We start from the raw sequence: 25,726 nt of genomic DNA, 5'->3' as shown, positions 1-25,726 counted from the left end.
CAGTCAGAAGTAAAAGTACAGGCAGACAGCGCTAGCATTAAGTCACATACAATGCAGAAATAAATCCCTACACTACCAGCACTATGATCAACTACACAGAGCCTGGTAGGAAACAGTGCTGCATACTCTGACCTTATCGGAGGAGAGGTATGCGGGGGACCCGGACCGCGATGCCACCTGTATCCAGCGTCCAGCAGCGTTTGCACACTTCACTCAGAAAATGGCCGCCGATGAGCTGAGGGGAGGCGTGCCCGGGGGAGGAGCGCTGACACAGCCCGCCAGACCGCTATGGAGAGGCACTGTGCAGCGGGGGAGGTGCCGGCTGTGAGACAGGGAAGGCCCGCTCCCTTGGCATGCAATTAACCCCTGGGACACTGGAGCTTTGCCGCTCAGCTGCAGCCTGCAATCGATGGTGGTCTAGTGGAAGCGCAGGTTAATACCTGGCTCCAGACGCAGCCTGTCCCCAGGGAGCCCCCTGCCTGAGGACCCAGGACTGTGTACCCTCCGCGGGACCCCGCCGCTTACCTGACACCCTTGTATCCCACCACAGTTCGGGGTCACCGCTACCTGTGACCGTAGACACCCACCAGCATCCCCGGATCAGTACTGGCGTTCTGGTCCGGCGGAGTGGAGGAGCGACAGCATAGACATCAGTAATGACTGTCTATGTTGTACAGCTCTTGTTGCAGCAACGCTGTTTAAAGAACTTCAAGGGCTGTTAACAGCCCCCCTCTGAAAATGGTGACCCGACTCCGAGCCTGACACCTACGAAACTGATTTTCCTTGGCTCGGGGGAGGGGTATAGGAGAGGGACCCAGTGCATCCTGGGAGGCTGAAAACTAACTCTGAGGTGTCCTATGACTGCCGTCATCACCTATACCCCAAGGTATCCTATGGATCCTGATGTAGAAAGTTTATTTTTATCAATTAACAAAATGCAAAGTGAATGAACAGTAAATAAATCTATATCAAAATAAATATTTGGTGTGACCACCCTTTGTCTTCAAAACATTTTCAATTCTTCTGGGTACACTTGCACAAAGGGTGGCCACACCAAATATTGATATATAAGCTAGTTAACCAGGAAAGCATAAAATAACAGTACTTGCAGTCCAGTCAGTGACACCCACCTTCTTGTGGATGCAGAAAGTACTCCCGTCTCTATGGTAAATGTATCTTGCTGCATATATACTGCAGTATTGGACATCTCTGATACACACATTGTGTGGTGGATGCACCAAGCATTGTGTATTTATATACTAGTATTATCCATGCTATAACAGAGGAATAAACTCTTTGGAAGAACCATTTACGGAGGTCTCCAAGTATTTTAACACTGTGTGTAGCATCCAGGAAAAATATCAAGGGACCAATGACCCTGTTTGGGACGTAGGCAGGCAGATCTATCACCTATGTGAAAACGCTCTCATAAGTCGTCCCTATAGGAGGAATTTTGTTCCTGTACCTCAGTGTTTCAGAACAACACAGGCACTGCCGCAGTAATATTTTACATAGACAATAATATACACAAACGACAACACTGTCACCTGTTCATTGTCGCAGAAGTATCCGTCCTGCTTGTGTAGATTTGCGGGGCACTGTGTAAACAACAATTTTAATAGGCCCATGCCTTCTTTGTGTACAGACATCAACATTCAATGTAAAGCAGTATTGTTTACGAATACATATACATATATATATATATGAGAAAATGACATAATATTCTAGAAAGCAAATTGTTTACACACAGGAATTTGGATGAGTCGATACAACACAAACAAAATATCCTACAGAAGTAAATGACATTACTGCATAGGGAAATGGCAGATCCTATTGTCCTTAATATCCCTTTCATTAGAAGACCATTAAAAAGTTTCAAAATTAACCAATTCGAACTATTCGTTTTCCTGCTCTGTTCAATTTATGGAATCAACTTATTTTTCAATTCATAGCAGTATAAATTATCTATTGCATAGTCTAACACTCTAGATAAAATGTATATTGCAGAAAAACAAGGGAAGTAGATAATGGGAAAACCATTAGCACCTGACACCAAATGGGATTAAGATACTTCTCATAGTTTACATCTACCATAGAATTAAATAGGACTCCAAAATAATGGGCTAGGGAAATACAAAAGTGCAGAGGTGCACTTCTGAGAGTTATAAATGTATCAGGGAAAACCAAAAAGAGGGGAAAAAGTACTCTATTTTTGGGGGTACCAAAACCTAAATATGATTAAAACAATCTTTATCAGTGCTGTATTAAAATGAACAGGAGAACAAGACACACATGTAAGTAAACCTATATAATAAAAGATAGGAAATAAAAGATCCAATATGTACTAACAAATTGCAAAATATAAGTAGTGAAATATAAATTCAAAATTGTGGGAGAAAAAGTTGATGTACAAGATCCAGGAATCTCCCTGTTTATTGCGAGACCCGAGCAGTGCTGAAGGTGACCAACTCCTCTATTGAGAGTGCTGGGACACTGAGTGGATAGTGGTGGGACTCGGGTGAGAGAGCTCCATCACAGAAACATAGCGAGAGAGGATATAGTACAGGGATTGCTGAAGATGGAAATGCTCTAACTTCAGGTTTCAGCAGGCTCCTCTTTATACTGAAGCAAACAGAGGCAACTATCTGTAGCAGCAAATATTATGGGCAACTAAATGTAGGTAATTAAATAAAAAATATAAAAAAAAAGGAGCTAATTCTATAGCTACAAAAGTTGTAATAAACGGTTTTAAAATGCCATCTCTAATATTGAGAATTGAAGAATGACAACTGCAGCACTGCAGAATGGTTAGGTCCATCCCAAAGTCCCAGCACGCTCCCTATGCACCTGAGAAGTAGTTTACTAACAGCAACTGGAGAGCCAGAGGTTGCTATGCTCTGCTACTGGCAGCCAGTATAGCAGCACTCACCACGCCGGAGTCTCCTGGACACGTCTCTGGCACATCACATTCATTAACAGGCTCACGACAGACAGTACCTCTGGGTTCATACTGTGAATAAGATATTTAAAGATGCTGTAGTGACTTACTGCAGTTTAAATACTGTCACAGAAAATGATCTTCCCTGTCACAATTGTGTAGCCTTTAACCAATTTTTGGCAGACTCCACACTGGTACATTATGTGCAATGCCCAATATCATCAGACCACACTTGCAATCTGATTGCTGACAAGTAGGTCTACATCAGTGGACATCTTCTGACTACACTAATAGCACACAATGTGGTTTTACAGTGTTTTGGCCCAAGTGCCAATAAATCACATATCATACTTTTTGTCCACCTACCTTTGTGATCCGGTTTCTCAACACTGAAACCAAGCCACTATCAGTTCTGTCATGTCCCACTGTGGTTACTTTATAAGGGATACAGTGGTGTAAAACATATACTTCACAAGTAGACTAATAAGTATTATATAAATACTACTATGCTATACTGTAACTTATTTTTTTCAGTTATACAGCTGAAACGGCAATTGTTAAGGATAAAATACTCTATACAGATTTATAACACCACACCCCAACCTTGACCTGACCACGATCATAATATAACTTTATTACATTGTATATGGACACAGATAACTACAGTAACCCAGGTTGACCTGACCATTTGACAGTATGACAACACAATTTCATAACACAATCCATATAGACATATAGGGGGGGTTTGGGAAAGCGACAGGAAAAATAGGCGGTCAGAAAGATGGGGGGGGAGGTGAGACAAGGAAAGGGGACAAGATGGAAAGGGCGAGAGACGGGACTCACACACACATGGGATAAGAGAGTGGTCAGGGAGAGGGATGGGGGAGAAAGATAGGTAGGTGGGGGAAGTGAGAGGGACAAAAACATCTGCAACACTAAGCACAATAGCTATCGACCAGTCAGTTGCTAGGTTCAAAATAAAGTTCACTGGAGGTGATTTTAAAGATGAACTCAACTTAGAAAATAGAATAAAAATAGATGTTTTCCAGGCAGATGTTGATTTTTGTTGCCATCTGATATGACAACAGGCCTCCTGTGTAGACACAATTGCATTAAATGCACATTTCTAAGCTTATTCTTTCCAAAAAAATGAAATGGAAAATCTGTCTGGCAGATAATATTGCTGATTAAGATCACTTTATATATATATATGCAACATGTAAAAAAAAAAATTGATAGCTTTTAACTTGCTGGAAGCAGTTCTTACTATCAGTAGTTGGTCATTATTAAACCAGGACAATAAAGGATAACAATTTCCATGGACAAATCCCCAGAACCTGCGATTGTCTCTTGAAATTGGGGACAGTTGGCATGCAGATGGCATCTAGTAAGAAATTAGGAAGACACCAGGGAATTGTCCATATAGCCGATTTACATAATCTACCAGAATGTACCTAACCAGATATTATTTTAGTCATTTGCATCTTAGAAAAAATCAGAATCTGTTTCCAAGTTACATGTGATTGTTAATGACGTCTAGACATTTTATGTTCCCTGTCTCCTTACCCGACACCGTCGGCAACATAGCCCATCACTGCACATTGCATCATGGCTGAGTGTGCATTTCTTACAGCAGTTCCAGGCACCAGTCCGGTTACATTCCTGCAACCACAACAACGACAAATCTTGTGTCAGTTATGTAGTGAAAATAACTACATAGGTTCTTAGGTTTTGGCTAAAAACCATCTGCAGTATTTATTATGTTGAAAGTAAAATAAAGAGGGAAACATAGTAATAAATGCAAATTTGCAAAGACTTAATACTATAAGTTTACTTTCTCAAATGTGTCTTTTCTTAGCTTGTAATTGTCAATTTTTTTTGTGTCGAGATATAGTTCAAGCTTGTACTTCCTTTACCTCCTATGCTGGAAAGTATAGTTCTAATGTAGAGTGAACATAATCTTGTTAGTGTGGCTGAGATATATTTTAACTAGTTATGTGTTCGATTCATACCTTAAGAATTGGCTGAATATTTAATACTATTGCAATGAAACTTTGCAGAACTCAATAGGATCCCAATGATAACATATTCTACATTTTAACCCCAGGAAGCAACACCTGTCTCCTATGCATTACAATAATGATTTGGAGTCTTTTAGAGAAATCCTATAGATTCAGTCACACGAATCCTGCCGCAGGCTCCCAGGATTAACCTGAATTCCAACACCTGGAATTGGTGCTTCTCTACTCTTGCCAACTACCAGAGAGTCTTTCTAGCGGCTTTAACTGTAGAACATTATAAAATACAGCACAAGTGGTTGGGGACAATTTGTTGAGCACAGAGACATAGATACATACACTGGGCAAGATATTTATTTGTGTGACAAAATACCTATATGGGTTATTAAATAATGCAGGCAGGTTTCATTTCTACCTTCTCTTTCTCGCCATTGTATTGATCGTGTCTGTACAAGGCCCCCTTCATGTACAGCACTGCGTAAAATGTTGCCGGTTTAAGTAATATTAGTAGTTTCAGTACTCACAGCAGCTGAACCACAGTCACATTCCTCCCCCACTTCCACAAATCCATTCCCACAGGATGGAGCATCCAACAGCTGGGAGAGGAAATGGAAAACAAGAAATATTGTGTGCAGGATGTAGACCCCACAATAAGAAAACAAAATGGTTAGAAGCGCTCAGTCACACAGCTGTATTTGGAGTGGGAGGAGCATGTCTGTGCTAGTATACACTTATGAAGACCTGGACTTATCGCATATTCATGCTCAGTGCAAGTTTTGTGCAGAATGTAAAAGTCTGACAGACATGTCATGGACTTGAGATGCCTCATAAAACGTACACGATAATGGGTTAGGTTATGGCTTAGTATCAGCGGTGTCTGCATTGTGGATGTGCAGCATTCAGTGTACACAGGTAATAAGCTTTCCCATAATGGATTTTCCATTGTGGGATGTTTAATAATTCATGTTAAGCAGGCTGATTCATGGTCCCAAACTAACTGGATCACCCAGGGGATTGGGGAAGGGGTGGACACAAATAAGATGAAATAGAGATGAGGAGGGCCAGGCACACATGAGGCATCCAGGAGACATGGCAAAGCAGGTATGAGCAGGAAGGAATCAATGGGGACATTCACCAGGAGACAAGTCAGGGCATAAGGAGAAGCAGATAGGAGACAAGGAGGCATTGAGATGTAGGTAATATAAAAGGTGTGTAGGGATGCAGGGCGATGTACAAATGTGTACACTGTCATCTTACCCACAATGCGTACACATGCATTGTGTCGACTAGCCACGCCAGGCTGCATATATACGCACTTGCAATCTGCCAATGTAGTCTATGGTGACGGGTGTGAATATGTGCATGCGCACGTTTTGCCTCGACTACATTGCAGATTACAGTGGACACATCTGTATGGAATATGTTCATTGTGATAGTTTCTGTGGCAGATAACTGTATGGAGATGTCAGAAGAGCTCTGGGTCAGAGCTTCTTTTCCTCACTCTGGGCCAGAGCTTCTTTTCCTCACTCTGGGCCAGAGCTTCTTTTCCTCACTCTGGGTCAGAGCTTCTTTTCCTCACTCTGGGTCAGAGCTTCTTTTCCTCACTCTGGGTCAGAGCTTCTTTTCCTCACTCTGGGTCAGAGCTTCTTTTCCTCACTTAGGACCTCATTCAGAGTCTCTCACCAGATGCGATTGCTCACCCCCAGTGTATGCAAATCTGTCAAAGTGACGCCACGAAAAGCAATCGCTCGCCGAGGCATAACCACACCCACCATGTCTTAGCGAGCGGCCAGCGTACGCCCAATCGCACAGGCAGAGCCGCCCATCAGCACACGTCATCTCCAGGAAGTGTATTAAAACATTGGTACATCGAGGACAATTGGAAGCGATCGCAGCGCTTGTGGTTGCCTTACCCTGCCGCAAGCACTGCGAGGACTTCAGTGTAAAAAACAAGCATGTGGCGTGTACTATGATGCTGCGTGTTAATTATGCACGCCTCTAAAATGGCGTTGAAACACTCAGGCACGCCTGCGTTCGCACCTCCACTCCCCCGTTATTAGTGTCCTGCCCCTGTTACAACCCACAAACAGTCTCTCCTGTCACTCATTTCACTGGGCTGTCTTTGCTGGGCGAGCGAGCGGCCTGCGATCTCACTGAGTAGTTTGCGCACGCGCAGAACGAAGCGTACGCAAACCATCAGACCATTTGCGAGCGCACAGCGCTAGCGAGAGACTCTGAATGAGGTCCTTAGAGTGAAGGACCTAAACACCTTCTCCATGTGAAATTGAAGTGTCTGAATTATTTGAATAATAGTAATAATTAATGTCTGGCCACCTTATGGGGTTTGTTAAACAGGCATCTCCCTCCTCCGTTTTGCAGGAACTGACGGTATTCATCAATACTGCAGCGGGAGAACTTCTGGGGGAGGTAGTAACTGAAATAAAACAAAGTAGTGTAAAGAATGATGAGAAGCACAATATAGGTTTTTGAAAGTCAAATTATTTATTTATTAACAGGTGATATTGCGCACACATATTCCACAGCACTTTACAGAGAATATTTATGCTGGCTACACACTTGTCAATATATTGTTCATTCGACCGACAAATGATTTATCACGAGTGCATCGGCGGGTGTGTACACTTGATACGTCTGTGATCGACGTCTTTCACAAGCATATAAGGTTGGCCCTGCAGCACAGCTGATATATCTGAAAGATATAATCGGTGCATCTGCATGTGTGTACGGGCAACCCCTCGACCGCCCAAACACTTGCTGCAAGGACTGCCGACATCTCAACTGGGTGAGCAAATTTAAATGCACAGCCAGGTGTAATGTCAGCCCAGATACATCCAGCAGCCGATTGGTAAGTGTGTATAGTTTACCAATCAGCTGCTCGGATGAGGGGACCAGTCTTCTGACCAATCCATCGTCCTACTGTGTACCCAGGATTAGTCATTCACATCAGTCCCCGCACCAGTGGAGATTACATATTCTATATTCCTTATCACATGGACACATATACACCTAGGGATAACTTTGTCAGAAACCAATTCACCAACTAGTATATTTTTGGATTGTGGGAGATAACCAGAGAAGGAGGAATCCAATGCGACTTGGGTATGATATGTTGACACCATGATGTTGACATTCAGCATGTTTACATGTGGCATGTCAACATTCACAATGTTGATACAGACATAATGTCCACCCTGTCAAAATGTTGACACTTTGAATGTCAACAGATCTTTATTAGGTTAAAACCAACCATAATATGCCTAACCTAATTGTTGCCTGACCCCATATGTCAACATTGTTACTGATGACATTCAAAATGTCAACATTATGTCGATGTCAACATTACAAATGTCGACATTATCTTTTGACATTTTAAACATTTAGACATCCTGGGGTAAATTTACTAAGATTCGCGTTGGTCCCGATTTGTCCCGTTTTCCAACTCGGATAGGATCAATCAAAATGGCCGATTTTTCACTTTAAAAAGCGGGAATGTACCAAGCTCCCGGTTTTGACAGGATTGTTTTGTCTGATGGTGTATTTGATCGATCCTGTCCGTGTTGAAGCCCCGAGTCCCCTGCCCGAGTTTCTCTCCCGAACAAGCAGCCTGCACATAATCAGTGAAATATGTGCAGGATGCTTGTTTGTTTTTTATATGTTTTTTTATATTTTACGTGCGGTCCTCATCCAAAAGCCTAACCAGTCCCGGACTGGAACTACAGGTGCCAGCATGCCTGCCCTTTGGCACTTGTGGAACAGTGCCAGCAGGCGGCCGGCACTTGTACCTTCACTGTAAAATAAATAATTAAAAAAAGACAAAACACACACCGTATATAGTACGGCTTTATTACATACCTACCTATCCCATTCACACATACTTACCTACTACCAGCTGGTCTGTACCCTTGTCCCATGTAGAATCCAATGGGTGTATCTGAAAAAAAGATGTGATTCTCACCTCCATCCTCGCGCTGCTCTCCATAACATCCAGGGGTCTTGGCAAAATAACAAACCGTAAAAAACTATTCCATACGGACAAGTATTGCTATGTGTTTTGTCACACACAGCAATACTTCGTGAATGACAGCTGACTGGCCTCCTCGGGAATTCGCTCATTGGCTGGGACCCACGTGTAACCGGCCAATGAGCGGCCGCCACATGTAAAGCGGCCTCTGATTGGCTGGCGGGACATGGGAATTCCCGAGGAGGCCCGTCAGCTGTCATTCGCGAAGTACTGCTGTGTATGACAATACACATAGCAATACTTGTCCGTATGCCTTCGGGTCAGTCAGTTTGCTATGTTGCCAAGACCCCTGGATGCTACGGAGACCAGCGCAAGACTGGAAGTGAGTATAGGATCTTTTTTTCAGCTACACCCATTGGAATCTACGGGACAAGGGGACGTGAACTTCTGGCAGTAGGTAAGTATGTGTGAGTGAGGTAGGTGTGTAATAAAGTTATACTATATACGGGGTGTGTGTTCTGTCTTTTTTAACTATTTATTTTACAGTGGGGGTACGGGTGCCAGCCGACACCTGTAGTTCCACTGTAAAATACAATAGTTTAATACTATTTAACACGTTATTACCCCTGTACCCACCTCCCCAGGGGTGCGGGGAAGAGCTCCGGGCTTCAGACGAAGCCTGGGGTTTTGGGAGAGGAAGGATCCCTTTTTTGGGGAGTTCCCACCTCCCCTGAGATCCCCAGCTTGGCCTGACCGGCTTAGGATGAGAATGCTTTGGCCATGGAGACCCGGTAATAGGGTCTCCTGGCTGTGGCATTCCACCCTGGTGCTGGTTTTAAATATAGGGGGACCCCTACACATTTTTTCCCCCCTATATTTAAATCAGCACTGGCCCTGTATCCAGGTGCTGGTTCTTAAATTATGGTGGAACCCTACACGTTTTGTTCCCTGTAATTTTCAGAACCAGGACTGGCTGACCAGTCCGGAGCTGGTTAGGCTTTTGGGGGGGGACCCCACATAAAAAAAAAAATCCCAAAAGAATAACCCTAAAAACACACTTTTCATTATTAAACATACACAAATCATATTTGATGGAATCTCGCAGATCAGGAGGTGGTGCATTTGACTTCTATTGACTCCCCGATTTGGCTGTAAAACGGCCGAATATAGCAAAACGAATAATGGTAAATTCCCGATTTAGGCTGAAATTAATGAAAAGTACTTTCGACTTGAGCCGATGGTGAATACATTTCTAGTGATAAAAACGGCCGAATTTGCAGCATTAACTCATCCGATTTCAACCCCAAAAGATGAAAAAAATCACCCGAGTTTAATGATAGTAAATTCCCGATAAGCAAAAAAGTTATATTTTCACCCGAGATAGCAATCTCGGATCAACACGAATCTTAGTAAATTTACCCCTCTGAACGCTGACAAACATAACATGCCGACATTCAGGTTGGCAACATTTTGATTGTCAACATTCTAAATGTGGACATGTCGACTTGAACCCATCCAGCACATACATAGCTATCCATTGTGCCACCATAAAGAGATAAAATGTTTCTAGAGAATATTTATTAAGCTACAGTATGAGAGTGTAACTTATGGTCCCAGCAAACAGAATTCTTGTATTAAAAGAGTAATCAGTTTGTTGCTCTGTATCTAGATTCCTTCCTTCCGGGATGACAAACGGCCATAACATTTAAATTATGATTGTGATCCACTATAAATAAATGTGGGAAATCCTCCCTGGATCATATGGTACTCTTACTGCCTGCATTACACAGGAGTTGTCTCCCAACCCTTTCACAGCTCTCCTGCACAACAATTTAATAAGATCTGACTTCTCACCCAAAGTTTATATTTGGATCACTTATCAGATCAGTATGGTTTAGAATAGGATATTGGTTGCTTAATCAGCTTTATAATACTATACCATGAACACCGTCTACAGCAAGAAAAGTAGCCTCACAATTAGTCTTACACATAAAAAGCAAAGTCTTAGTGATCTGTGCACTTCCTCTTCTGTCACTTACCCAGTATCCTCCATGATGCAGCCAAGCCACAGATCCGGGCAACTGCAGTCACCTAGATTAAAGCACACACTTTACTGTACTAACAAACTAATCATGAATAGTTACATTCAAAGCAACGTTCAGATGTCTGGGTGAGAGCTTACCAGCAGCAGTCCGTGGTTTATTGTACATCATGCCAAGGTTTTGTCCCAGACTCTGTGCCAATGTCACTGCCATGGCAGCAATGTTTCCATACTATATAGGGCAGAAGCAGAACACAACATGGATGCATTATAACCACAGTATATCTTCCACAGGTCTCTCTATATATTGCAAATTCCATACCAATAACAATTGCAACTAGAATTTTTAAATCAGTCTCTTCCGCTGCATATACTGTATGTATAATGTGTGTCTTACCTGAGGCCGAAAATAAACTTAAATAAAGTAAATATGAAATGGCAGCACACATTATACTATCTTTGGGTTTCAAGTTTGTAGCATGGTTGTGCTTGAACATCTAGTGATGGTTTCACTTCAGGGCTAAACATATCAGAGGCATGACTTACTGCTCATTATATTTTATAGTAGTTTAATATCTCTTGGCGATAAGAGGTACGTGCAGTTAAGTGCGGCTGGGATTTCTCATGGATTCTCAAGTGCCAAAATATGCAAACGCCATTTTAAAGATTCCTCTTGTGCAGCGCACTGAGCAAACACTGCGACGTCCATTTTCATATCTGAACGTCATCGCACACCTTGGTTCATGCATACGCAATAGGCGTTTTCTAGACTTTTTGCTCATGCACAGTAGCAAAAAGAAAAAACGCTCACCTGCTCAAACATCGGTTCTACATGCACCTCTGAATCATGCCCTCTCCAACAACTAAACTGGTGTTTCCTCATGTTAAGTATCACCCCTATTTTAAGAAAAACAGGGAGATACAATTTCCGAGCAAAAGCTTTCGAAGCAGCCGTCCACACAGTTTTCTATGGGGACGGCATTATGGTGTTGTTTAACAAGTTTAGCTTTTCAAATTGTGGGGTCTATTTACTAAGCAGTGTAAAGAGGGATATCCACTAGACGATAAAGTTGAACGATAATGATAAAATCGTTTGATAATCGTTCAAACATCGGTTGAACATCGTTTGCAAATCATGCAGTAATTGTTTCTAACGATGTACAATGCGCGCTCCCGCTGGTCGTTTGATCGTCTCCTCCATTGACTGAACATGCAGGTCAATTTCACTTGATTGCTTAAAAATCATTTAAACATCGTTTACACATCGTTCACGCTGAATGATCAAACGATGAACCACTGTCTGCCCACTATAGCTGAAAGCTCTCAATCACAGATTAAAACAACATAGTTTATTGTTAGATCTTTTGCAAATCGTTTGCAAATCTTTTGCAAATTGTTCAGAGTGGAAGATCCTATTTCAAGGGAAACTTCAAGGGAAAATCGTTAAGAGGTTGAACAGGGATAAAATCGTCTAGTGGATGCCCCCCATTAGGAGACAGAGTGAAAAGTGATTAGTCTGTGATAAGGTGCCAGCCAATCATCTCCCAACTGTCATTTATCAAACACAGCCTGTGAGATGACAGTTTGGAGCTGATTGGCTGGCACCTTATCACAGACTTATCACTTTTCACTCTGTCTCCTAACACTGCTTAGTAAATAGACCCCATTGTCTGTTAGTTAATGCCATTTTCGTTAGTCTGCTTTCCTGTATAGGACAGATCGGTGAGGGATCGTTTGATACCTTCCCTGTATGCTGGAGCACTTTCTGATCTCAAGTATTTTGCTGTAAGTATATGCAGCCTGATGGCCCTGCACGTGCAGTTGCATGTATGGGTCCTAACGCAGTTACTTTCATTTTTACTTATTGCAGGGACAGGCTCCTATCGAAGCCTGTGTCCTGGCCCCAGAGCTGGATTGACAGGGCAATCGCTCAGCGACTCCCACATATAGCTGCACCAACCAGTGTGGGGACACGGTGGCATAGGTAACCTGGGGTTCCGGTGTGGCATAATGTGTGCTGGGGTACTACAGTGTATTTAATACATTTGTGGTGCGAGGAGCAGTTACACATTTTCATGACATTGCCAGCATATCCTATTGACTTTTATTAGTAGGGGCCCCCATAAATTAGTTGCCCTGGGGCCCCTCAAGCCTTAATCTGACCCACAAGCCTTAAATTCCAAATCGCCACATCCTGCAGCAATAAGGATTGACAAACAGGCCCCTTGCAGTCCATTCCGCTATTACCTTTATTTTTCAATGACAATGCTTTACTGCAGAATTACATCTTTCATATTTTAATGTTGGTAACAGTAATTATGTTAGTAATCCAGGTTTTTAATTTACTAGTAAAACTGACTTTTCAATCTAAATACCCCTTCTCACCCTCTTATCTATACAACTTTTGGATCATCTGATGTAAAGGTATATACAAATAACGCCACTGATAACTCCCTAAACCCTAGCACTATCTTATATATAAAATTCATTGGTCTGTTTGTATGTCAGTCTGGTTAGGCATTTGGACACCCCTGCACCAATTGGGATGAAACCAATACGAAGTGGTCCAGTCAGATCCTGCCCAGCTTTTAGGGGGGTTAGGGTCCCAGTCGGACCTCTCGTCATTGTATCCTGGGCAGAACTTTGACCCGGGGAGCCTGTTCTGAGCCTTCCACTGGCTGGATTTGGGTGAAAACTTCACATAGGGGTGGCAATTGGTCTGGGATGCCTAATTTAATAACTTGAAGATTTAAACCGGGTACTTCAGCTAGTACTTTATACACCTGATACATTTTTTAATTTGTGTGTTGATAATGATTAGTCTGTGATAATGCACATTTATTGGGTGTGGTATATTTTTTCAACATTCACAATGCCGACACTTATGTCAACGTGAGAAAGTTCACTTGGTTATAATGTTGACATTCATGCAACTGTATGTCGATATAATTAAGTCCCTAATGCTAATCCCAATGCTATCCTTAACCCTAAATTTAATGGAAATGTCGACATTATGACAGTGTCAACATTCTGTCAATATCGATTAATGATGTCAACATCATCAATGGTGACTTTCTGCTGTCAACATTTTAACCGGAGACATTCTGACTGCATATCCATTTGTCTGTTCCTCATGTCTCAGTGAAATCGAGGCCCCAAGTGAACAGTTTGGCTTTGTTAGATTTGGAATTACAGTTGTGAATGGGTCTCTTTTCAGCCTGTGTGTCTTATAATGAGCTGGTGATTGTTTTGCTTTATAAAACAATGGGAATGTATATATGTATGTTCATTATTGCCAAGTGTTTTTCTGTACAATATTCTATATTGAATATAACACGCTCATAACTGAATATACAATCTTAGCGATGAACTAAGAACAATGCTGGTAAGGACCAAAGTGCAAAGTTTCCAAATGGTTAAAAAAAAAAAAAGGCTACATAACTGCTGTTATGATCTATGCATAAAGTAATATTATGCCTTTCACATTCCGAAGTCTGGTAACTGTTGGATAAGATTATGAATCTAATGTGTTGTACTGACCTCAATTACTCCACCACTTTTGGCCAGAGAGCATATCCCACCAAAATACGACGCTCCACTGCGGCTGCTCTTAAATGTGCGTCCTCTAAATGCAGAGAAAGGAAATGTATGAGTTAGGTGCTATGTAGACAGACTTAATGGGTTGGGATCACTTGAATAGAAGACCAAACTGGAATCAAAGTTAGACTTGGTATTTTTTTTTCCATAACAAGAGCCTATCATACTCCTAACTCACCTGTCTGCACATGATAAACAATACCCACTCACTTTCATCATACCATATTTTTGTTTTAGTTGGAATGTGTAATAAGATCAGTTTAGGTAAATCAGACCCATATAGAATTATTTATAGTATGTCATATAAATCTACAACATACAGAGGTGTCCTCAATATGCCATGTGGTGCGGGACACCTGATGTGAGTAAGCCTCCAGCTCCCACGCGACTCTGCTTACACAGAGCGTCTCTATTGCCCGAAACTGCATCTTAGTCGCAATGCAATACAACTTTGACGCACCATGAGACTGCACGGATTAATATGATGGATTTGCAACAATTTTATATCTGTGTGCGACTGAGTCTGTATACAAAGCGCAACGGAACTTGGTGTAGAAAAAAGCTGCATTGTAGCACTTCGTATACAAATTCAGACTCAGGCGCACACAGAGATACAAGTGTCGCATATCAAATTAATCAGTGCCGTCTCCATGGTGCATCTTAGTTGCAGCATATTGCAACTAAGACGCATTTTTCGGTGCAAGCAGAATCGCAGGTATATGGCACGCTGAGAGAGGCTCTTTGGTGCGACTCCAGCTATAATTTTGCACCTATTTTACCACTGCACTTCCACAGATGCATAGCCTATATTCTGCATTTTCATAGCTGGTTGAAGACTATGGGGTCTATTTACTAAGCAGTGTTAGGAGACAGAGTGAAAAGTGATAACACAGTGATAAGGTGCCAGCCAATCAGCTCCCATCTGTCATCTCACAGGCTGTGTATGAAAAATTACAGTTGGGAGCTGATTGGCTGGCACCTTATCACTTTCTTATCCCTTTTCACTCTGTCTCCTAACACTGCTTAGTAAATAGACCCTTATAACATTTATACCACCCCCTCAATTATTTTGGCGTGCGGGATGCCAACTGTCTGAATACCGACTCCAAAATCGCGACAGGTCGGGATCCCGGCACCAGTATCCCGACCATCGGCATCCCGGAGGTAAGTATCGGGGTGTTAGGGGGAGGTTAGGGTTAGGTAGTGGGGTTAGGGGTAGACACCGGGTAGGGAGTGTTAGGATTATGGTGCAGGGAGGGGGGAGGTTAGGGGTTAGAAAAACACTTACCTGTCTTCCCTATGGGTGTCAGGATGCCGCTGTCGGTATTCTGACCAGCAGCATCACGACAGCCGGGATTTCATACCCAATTGAAATTTCCCACATTTTATACAGAATGGCCCAGCAGAATAGGATGATAATGTCATTGAGCAGAAAGAATTGGTTTTAATGCTGCACACTCACATTTACTGACATTCATAAAATGATCCTCCTATATTCAGTAACACTACTTTATATTTAAAGACACAGGAATCCATCAAAACTATGTTCTCATATGTATAGCCTCTGCTAATATTTTGCCATTCTTTTTGTTTTGTTCTGCTGTTTGAAGCCAATAAGTATGTGTAAAGATATTTTGGGAGAAGTGCATTACTGGGCTATGGATACAATCAAAGAGGACACTGAAAGTAGGTGAATGTATGAGAAGTTCAAACTGAAGGTAATTCGAAAAGCTCCTCCATTCTTACAATTTCTAAGAACTGCAGGGGACCAAGGGCTAAGTGGTCTATTTACTAAGCAGTGTTAGGAGTGATAAGGTGCCAGCCAATCAGCTCCTAACTAACTGCCATCTCACAGGCTGTGTTTGAAAATGACAGTTGGGAGCCGATTGGCTGGCACCTTATCACTTTTCACTCTGTCTCCTAACACTGCTTAGTAAATAGACCCCTAAATGTAATAGCCTCCAAACTTCCGGTGCTGCAGGGATTTATGCGAGTCTCCCCGTATTTTTAAAGTGACAATCCTTTTAAAAACTAAACCAAGCTGGATTAGCCTTTAAAATTATTGTCACTTTAAAAATATGGGTAGACTCGCATAAATGCCCGCAGCGCGGGAAGTTCGGAGGCTATTACATTTAGCCCCAAGACTGAGATTATTTGCCTGGCCTAGTAGCAGCTGTGTCTTCTGGCATGAGAGTCTAGAGACATGAAAGTAGAGTAGGGTCCCACTTTTCTGCATTCCTCTAATTTGGCGGGGTTTTAATTATGTCTATGTTTATTATTTTCGCCACATGTTCTGTTCTGAGTTTTTTCTGGCCTGTAGCTATCAACAGAAGGACCTCAGAGGACAATACAGTACTGTATTAATTTTTCAAACACAGTATTTAAGGTAAACAATGTGTGTACTGTATTCATTGTACTTACGTATTGCACACATACTATATGTACTGTATATGATACAGCAGTGTAAAGCATGTTCTCTGCTTTAACAATTTAAGATAAAAAAGCAATATTCCGCTAGTCGGCATGGTCCAGAACTTATCCTTACTGTATACGGTCTACATTATTGCTGCAAAGGTTATTTTGTCTGAGCAGTTGATTGGAGGGTTCCAGCTTGTACAAGCATTTGCATCAACAGTTGTTTAGTTCAAATCTAATCAACTACTTGGACAACATAATATGGGTGACTACAATGTACCCTGTATATGTTCAAATCTATCTAGGCTCTTATGCCAGCAGAAGCAACTGTTACTGGTCCGGGTCAGTGGAGATTAGATGCTGATCTCCAGCCATGCCAGGCATCAGTCACCTATAATTCTAGTGGATGGAGGCAGTTTGGTTTATTGACAAAATTATTTCATATTTGTAAAAATAACGGGAGCTAGTCTCCAAAATTAGAAATTGTTTACCCCTCAAGAAGGATATTGTGACTTTTCTACTGGTAAAAATGCATGTAAGGGGTTATTATACATTTTTTTAAATGTGATGTACAAGATCAGGGATCATTTAGGTCTCACCTCTTGTGAAACCTTTATGTAGATCCAGATTTAGGGAATATAAGGGTTAGATAAATTTTGCCTTTTTTTTCTTCTTTTATTAGAACATACCAGATTTTTACCATTCTATTTAACAATTATGCAATACTTTAGTATCTGATGTCTACATAGACTAGAAGTGTAATGGAAGAGGTTGATCTGATGACAGCAACATGTTCAATGGATTATATAATAAGGTGCAGCTAACCCCATAGGACTCACGAGAAGAGGTGAGTGGCATCACTATGCTCTGGTATCTCGGTGCTCCGGTACTTCATGAAATCACCCAGTACTTGTAGAGGGTCCTCACTCACAGCTATCCTGTCTCCAGATGTCCAGGTTTCCATGGCAACCAGAACAATCCTGGTGTTTAGCTGTTCCCTAAAAATCTAGGAGGAGTAAAAAGGAATAAATTAAATGTTAAAAAGCTATGGAACACAAAATAGACAACATGGAAGTCTTAAGGAGAACAATATATACAGTAGTACTGCTCCTTTTGTTTCTTAAATGTAATGTATATCTCTGACATGTATGCATTTTATTCTTCTCCACTAGTTTCTAACTGTCACAACAATTCAATTAGGAGCAGGGTTTAAACCGCAGTTAACAGAACGCGCAGTCTGATTCAATTACTTGCGGGAACCCGGCGTGCTAAGCCCCAGAGGGTGGACTTTTCTTTGCAGCTTACTGAGCAAAAATCTGCATTAAAATGCACACTCTGCATTTTAACGCAGGGGAAACCCATAGATTCCAGCACTTTGCGCACGTTAACCGTGCAGGGACAATACAGAATAATTGAATAGCTCCGGCCGTGACACCCGGAGCATTTCCCAGTGAGCTAAGTCCCGTGCCTAATTGACGGCCCTTTAAGTCACGGTCATAAAAAAAAAAAAAAAAGAAAGTAGAATATTGTCTATTAGGAAACAAAAGATCAATAATGTCAAACATTGTTCCCTACTAAAGTAAGCAGAACAGAAACTACCCCAGTTCCAATTTCTCAGCACCTTGTACTTGTATGCGCCTACGTTCACATTCCGTTTCCATATAAATAATCAGCAGTAAATCATTCTGCCTGCCAGAACTTTATATTGCACAACATGTTTTAGTTCATCTACACTGCTTCTGGTATGTACAATGGCAGATAATAATAAGGATGATTATAATAGAGATAATCGATTATGGTAGGCATGTTTTTAAGGTGAAAGCCTTGTGTTTATTTCTCTAAGGGAACCTATATTTACTCCTCAAAACTAAACAAAAACAGCTCTAATTTCAAAATCTAATTTTGTACTTTCTAATTATGTTTAGCGAAACAAGCGTACTATGTTCTGTAAGACGATCCAAGGAAAAAAGTCCTCACACCCCGATCTTTACTGGTTTTCCATAGATATCCATAAAATAAAAAAGTTTTACTGGATTGTGCTAAAAAATAAAATCCCTATCAATCTATTAATGTAAAAAAAAAAAAAAAAAAAAACATTACCAGGATAAATTCAAAGACAGAAAGTTATTCTTCATAATGGGTCACCGAGAAAGTAAATATCCCCAGTCATTAAGGAGTGAGTTATAGCATTATTATTTAATTGGAGGCACCAATGAAAATTTTGTGCAGAGTGAGAGCTAATTGCTTGCGCTGTCGTATTCTTTACGGAAAGCTGAATGTTTTATTGGTGAATTACCCACCCATTCAAATATAAGGAGGTGTGAATAAACTGCTTGATAGAAGCTTGTGATGTTCTATTTGGAAGGGCAATTACAGCACAATATAATATGTTTTAGCATACTTACGGTATCAGCTAAATTCACCACTGATTTGGCAAAACTACTTGTAAGACCCACAGACTGCCGCACCTGATCAAACTAAGGAGCACAATACAAAGATAACATTTAGACTACATGCAACACTACAGAGTACGCAATGTTATTTAGAGAATGTCATTTTATATCCATTACTTTTACTATACAATATTATAAAACTATAGACTAAAACACTGGGTGCCTGGCTACCCAGTGGTTCAAACACAGAATCCGACGGATTCTTAGTAGCGCAGTGCATGCAAACACATTGCAAAATAAAACGCATTCTTTTCTAGTATCCATACACATTTCCGTTATACTTAGGTTTGCATTTGGTCAAGGTTTTAAATTTTTTTTAGATGCTGCTAATTCCAATTTAGTTTGATTAAAGCAGGTCACTGCATTTGAAATAGCAAATTATGTTTTGGAGAGCATATTGTGTATGAACGGTCTAGGGGTGAGCCCAACAGGTTTATCCAGATTTTGCTTGAATTTATTAATTGATTTCTATGGCCTGTTCATACTTCATTCCTATTCATTTAACTGGAATTGTAGACATTGTAGAAACTCCTCAAATCAATACAGGTTATATCTATGCATGTACGATTGAGGCAAGCTCTCCTACTAAATAAATCACATTGAAGCTAGTGTAGGAAAAGGGCTTCTGGTTGGTTGAACGTCTAAGGGGAGTCTTGGCCAATTAATTCTTGTCTCATTATACTGCATAGCTCTAAGAGTAGATGCATACATCATACTTTGTGTTTTACATTTCCTTTTGGATTAATAGAAAATATTGTTGCTTGGATTTCATTATGGACATTTGCATTTGAATGAAAGAAGATATGTCCACCTGGCACTATAGAGGCTACTATCCCATTCTGCTGACACAGGCTGGATGTAGAACACATGCCCCCTTTCAGACGGGCAGACCTCCTGCGCGCGGGGGGTATCCAGAGTGCGCACCAGGTGTCATCAGACCTGGAGACACCTCTGACTCCAAGGGGGCAGCCTCAGATCCACATAGACGACAGCTAGCCACTACACCTGAATAGGCTTCAATGGTGTTTCTGAACACTGGAAACAACATTTATACACATACAGCATGTGTACAACATATGAAAAACCATAGCGTTAATATCATACTTGCCGACATTCAGCTCCCTCCTTCCGGGAGGTAGCTGAATGTCTGCATACAGCGGGGGGTGTGGCCGGGGGGATGACGCATTGTGAAGCAGGGGTCAGGGCCACGATGACGCAATTTAGTGCGATCCGCGTCACCGCCCCCACCCACCGCGGGGGTTTCTATAAATACTACGGGAGGGGGTCGCCGGCCTTTCCGGGGGAGCCGGGAGTGGCACCTGATATTAGGAGGCTCCCACCCAAATCGGGGGAGGGTAGGCAAGCCTGGTTAATATGCATTTCATATGCAGTTTTCACTTGTATTTTGTGACGCTTACCTAGCACCAGTGGATAACAGGCCTAAATAATATAATGATAGGAACTTCCTAAAACTCTGCAGCAGGCCAATATCCATCTCTTAATCTTTTCAATAGAGAAATACAACATGAAAATAAAAATCAAGTCACCATTTCCTATAAGAAATCATTGATATATGCTGTTGCTGTACCATAATAAGCTCTTGTGAACTAGATCTAACAGCAGGAATGCTCTGTAATGAGGTTTATGTGCCACAGTTATAAATATTTGTCTGTAGGTTAGGAATAGCAGGTGACTGCAAATCTGTGTGGATGCCCAATACTGGGGGCTGGGCCTGGGATAAAATCTCATTGATTTTTATTGAGAGAGAAAAGTAAACAGCCATATAAATGTCACATAAAAGTCACAACACAAGACAGTGCGATGGAAAATGATGGCGATTTGTAAACCAATATGGACAACATCCACAAGATTGTGTGCGTATATTATATAATGTATTGCAAATGGTATATATATATATGTCACACAGAATAATAAAAAAAAAAAAAAAAATAGGCACTTAAGGGTCTATTTACTAAGCAGTGTTAGGAGACAGAGTGAAAAGTGATAAGGTGTCAGCCAATCAGCTCCCAACTGTCATTTTTCAAACACAGCCTGCGAGATGGAAGTTAGGAGCTGATTGGCTGGCATCTTATCACTTTTCGTTCAGTCTCCTAAAACTAAGCAGTGTAAATAGACCCCTTAAACATTGATTTATAAGACCCACAGAAATGGTCACATATAAACAAACAATAAGTAAGAAGATATGTAAGGAAAAAAAAATTAACAGCTGGGTGAGATTGATCTTTCATTTCCTGCAGGGCCTGCTTAACTGTATCTGCCTCCTCTTGAAAAATAAGGGGGCCATAGAATCTTTGATAGCTCTTGGCATATCTTGGCAGCGACGTGCGGTGAGGTAAATGGCTGGGGAGGCACTGGCTAGTATCAGAGCCAGATTTACACACACATATATGAAGCCGATGGTTCATGTGGGCATTATACAAAGGTGCAGCAGCATATAGTGCTAGAAATTTGGTGTGTATTGATCAGGGATGTGCGGAAAAGGTAGACAGATGAGGCAGTGCCTCACCTGCCATACACGTTTTAGTCCAGAGTTTTGACTATAAAAATGATTAGAATAATACAAAGAAGATATTTATAATATTTTCTTAAAATTGTTCTTATCATATGTACAGTCAAAACTCTGGAGTATACCTAAGTATGCCTCACCTGATCGCACATCACTGGATCTTAGGAGGATCCTGAGTATCCAAGGAGAGGGCAGGCATCCGCACCAAGGTCTGCTATATTGGAATCACCCCTCTTCTTCTCAGAGAGCGTTAGCATTGCTGCTTGCCCGGTATATAGGGGGAGAAATACATTTCCATACACAGGAGAGGTGTTTCCCCAGCGTCTGGTATGATTGGCCCTGCTTTTGAGAACACCTAGAGGTCAGGAGTTACCGCCCACAGCGGTCTCCACCGACTACTCTTTTGTGCACTTCATAAATGTATTGCTTCAGTATAGACTGCTGTTCGTACTGGTACGGTGTCTGACCGATCAGCCATGGGTTGCTGTACATTTACATTTCTGTACATTTGTTTTTCCTATATACAGATGTGACCTCACTTATTGGTTGTCTGTACATCATGCGGCGCGAGATGCCCGGCGTAACCGAGATGCTCTGAGATGAGTAGTGTACTCTATCTTTCTTTAAAATTTGCAACTTGGGCCGGTATTCAATTTGAGGCGAAAACTCAGTTTCGGCGAAAAAGTATCACGAACTACATTATTTCGCCAGGCGGAAACTTTTCGCCGTATTCAATTTCAAAGGGGACACTCGGAGGACTGCGGACAGATTTCTCCATCAGGATAGACGGTGGTTTGGTGTGCAATATATATTTTTTATGCTGCTGGAGTCGGAGCTACCATCATCTGCAAGCCGCTGGAGCGGCAGGACCACCAAGAAGGGAGTGAATACAGCGGAGGCGTGAGTTCTCTCATTCCGCATTATTACATTGGAAGCACATATTCATAGCGCATTGTGGAACATTGTCAGCTATTTAGTTATACTGGGCCACTCAGCTCTCAATGTACTGCTGTTTAGCAGCTTTTTTCTCAGTCATTGGACACACTGTTGCTAATTGCTGTGGAACACTGTCAGCTACTTAGTTTTATTGGGCCATTCAGCTTTCAAGTCATTGCTACATGAAAAAAAAATTCTCTCACTTATTCAGAACATTGCTGCTAACTGGGTCATTTTCACTTGGCTCATTGAAGCACCAGAGCTCAGATGTTCAATCCGTCAATTTGAGAATAATAGAGATATTTTATTGTGATTGTTTGTTTTTTAATTGTGATTTTGTGCTTCATTTGAAGACATGTTAATCATTTAAATACATACTGTGTGTATAGAATTTTCTTATACTCCCGGGAGTTTTATTGATATTTTTGAAAGTTTACATATACTGATATTTGAGCCTTTAATAAAGGTGATTTATAAATACACTCCCTGATATGTGTTCTTAGACGCCGCCTACTTCTTTTGTGTATTTCTTATTGTTGCTGGAAGTGTGGCCAAAACTTCCTGTGGGCGTGCTGCAATCTACACAAGGAGGGGGGTTAACAGCACACCATTACTAGCGCTTGGGCTATCTATCTTTTTTAAGGGTCCCCAAGTAGGCCCCAGGTGTTTTTTTGATTGCAGGTGCTTGCGGAAGGTCCATTTTTCACGATTTTTAAAAATTCACTTTAGCAACTTTTAAATATGCTACCCCCCATTTTCATGTACCCCAAATTTGCTGGGACTAGTAATTTTCACCAAAAATAATACCAAAATGCTATTCAACACTTATGCAAAGACGCTAAGTACATGCTATTGAGAACATTTAAGTACCCCAAAAACCTTCAGCAGGCCTAGTCGGGGGTATCCATAGTGAACCCCCATGTCAGTGCATGTTTTGGGGGGTGTCAGGCTGATTTCCCCAAATCTGACAGGACTTTTCGTCTGTTTAAGTTTCACCTGGTCCCGTTTTCGCGTCCTTTCAAATTGAATACGGGGATAAGCGGGGACGCGCGCGATACTTTTTCGCCTGCAAAACACACAATGTAGGCGGAAAGTCCGGGGGGCATATTGAATACGGGCCTTAGTCGCATTGTAGATAAAGCGAAACTCCCATTCACAGTGTACCAGAGACGCTAGGCTGCAACTTTAACCACACAGGAATTGGTATACAATGTCACAAATAAAGCACAACAGAACTCGGCGTGAGAGAAAAGCGTGGCTGCTCACATCATAGCCCTATTTACATAGATTTAGACACAGATATACACGTCGCACATCAAATTGATCAGTGCAAGCTAGCAATGTGGTTTTGTCGCTCCCAATTGTTTTATTTATGTGAATAAGATGCACATTTTCAGCGAGAAAGAAGCTGTCACACGGGACCTGGTGCGCCCTGAGGGACAGTAAGGAAAGACATCTGTAACACTGAGTTACCAATTTCTGTCTACTGTGGAAGTCTCACCAAGTTATAACTTTGTTGTACTGAAAAACTGTGTTGATGGAAAAATCCAGGTACTAAATCCTGTAACTACAAGCTTGGGGCCTGATTCAGACCCGCTCGCAAGCTTGTCGATGGTGGGGTACTGCGCACGCGTAGAGTGCGCATGTGCAAGCCCCGGAGTGAGAGATAAATTCTCTCGCTCCGGGACTCATTACAAAAGGCTGTCGATGTTGATCGACAGATCGCCCAGGCTACACAAATAGAGGCGTTCCCGAAGGAACGCCTGCCGTTTGTGGGAGGCACCACTGACATCACCAGTGATGTCAGTGGAGAGCTTCCTGCTCTGTTAGAGCAGGAAGGTCTCTGGGGCTTGCGACGGACGAGACCCTACCACAAGGGTCTCGTCGGAAGCCCCGATGGTCGCGACCATCACCTGGCCACTCGCAAAAGCTGTGGGTGGTCACCCACAGCTTAGCGAGCGCCAGGAGGTCGCAACAAAATAAAAAAAAACGCCCTGATTCAGAGCGAGCGCTCTTAAAGAGCATCCGGCTCTGAATCAGGCCCTTGGTGTGTATAAACTGTGGCTTTTAAAGTTATTGAGTGCTCTATACTGCTGAACGGTGTTGCTGGTAGTCTGCATGAACTGCATATTAAATCTAACAGGATGTAGTCGGCATCCCGACGTGCGGGATGCCGACGGTCTGAATACCGGCGCTGAAATTCCGACAGATCAGGGTCCTGGCACCAGTATCCTGACCATCGGAATCCCGAAGGCAAGTATCAGGGTGTTAGGGGGAGGTTAGGGTGTGGGGTTAGGTTTAGGCACTGGGACGGGGGGAGGGGGGGGAGGTTAGGGTTAGGCATCGGGGAGGGAAGGTTAGGTTTAGGGTGCGGGGGAGGGTTAGGTTTAGGCACTAAGAGGTTAGGTTAGGGTTAGGCACCGGGGAGGGAGGGTTAGGGTAGGGGCTAGGGTGAGACATACCGTTCTTCTCTATGGGTGCCGGGATGCCGCTGTCAGTATTCTGACCTCTGGAATCCCGACAGCCGGGAATTCATACCCAACACTGTGGGTTTATGCTGTGGCCTTGCTATCATCTGCATATTAACCAACAGCAGAGTCTGTCAAATTCCATCTGTGTATTTCCTATCATTTCTTCCACAGTGTACTGGAGTATTAGCCACATGTACTGTTTACTAGTATTCTAAAATTGTCACTAAATGAGGTTAAATCCTGGATACGACCAAGTCCCTGTGAACCTATATGCTCATGTGTTATATGAGTGTGTGTATATGTATATACATACACACATGCATCCTAAACAAATAAATTATAAATAGA

General features: G+C 42.0%; 1 protein-coding gene across 1 annotated transcript in view; it reads right to left on the bottom strand.

The window, feature by feature from the left end:
* Positions 1-25,726, bottom strand: part of ADAM11 (ADAM metallopeptidase domain 11) — a 92,513-nt gene that overhangs the window by 23,506 nt on the left and 43,281 nt on the right. The window contains exons 10-19 of the mRNA XM_088470668.1: positions 19,397-19,468; positions 17,831-17,997; positions 14,520-14,604; positions 11,121-11,211; positions 10,978-11,029; positions 7,291-7,390; positions 5,481-5,552; positions 4,505-4,600; positions 2,930-3,010; positions 1,548-1,598 (exon numbers count right to left, since the gene is read on the bottom strand). Coding sequence (XP_088326794.1) covers positions 1,548-1,598; positions 2,930-3,010; positions 4,505-4,600; positions 5,481-5,552; positions 7,291-7,390; positions 10,978-11,029; positions 11,121-11,211; positions 14,520-14,604; positions 17,831-17,997; positions 19,397-19,468 — 867 coding nt within the window. The remainder of the gene's footprint in view (positions 1-1,547; positions 1,599-2,929; positions 3,011-4,504; positions 4,601-5,480; positions 5,553-7,290; positions 7,391-10,977; positions 11,030-11,120; positions 11,212-14,519; positions 14,605-17,830; positions 17,998-19,396; positions 19,469-25,726) is intronic.

The sequence above is a fragment of the Taudactylus pleione genome, unplaced genomic scaffold (genome assembly GCF_031769625.1).
Source record: "Taudactylus pleione unplaced genomic scaffold, aTauple2 ptg000102l, whole genome shotgun sequence".
Classification (NCBI taxonomy): Eukaryota; Metazoa; Chordata; class Amphibia; order Anura; family Myobatrachidae; genus Taudactylus; species Taudactylus pleione.
This window is presented reverse-complemented; position numbering and strand designations above follow the sequence as displayed.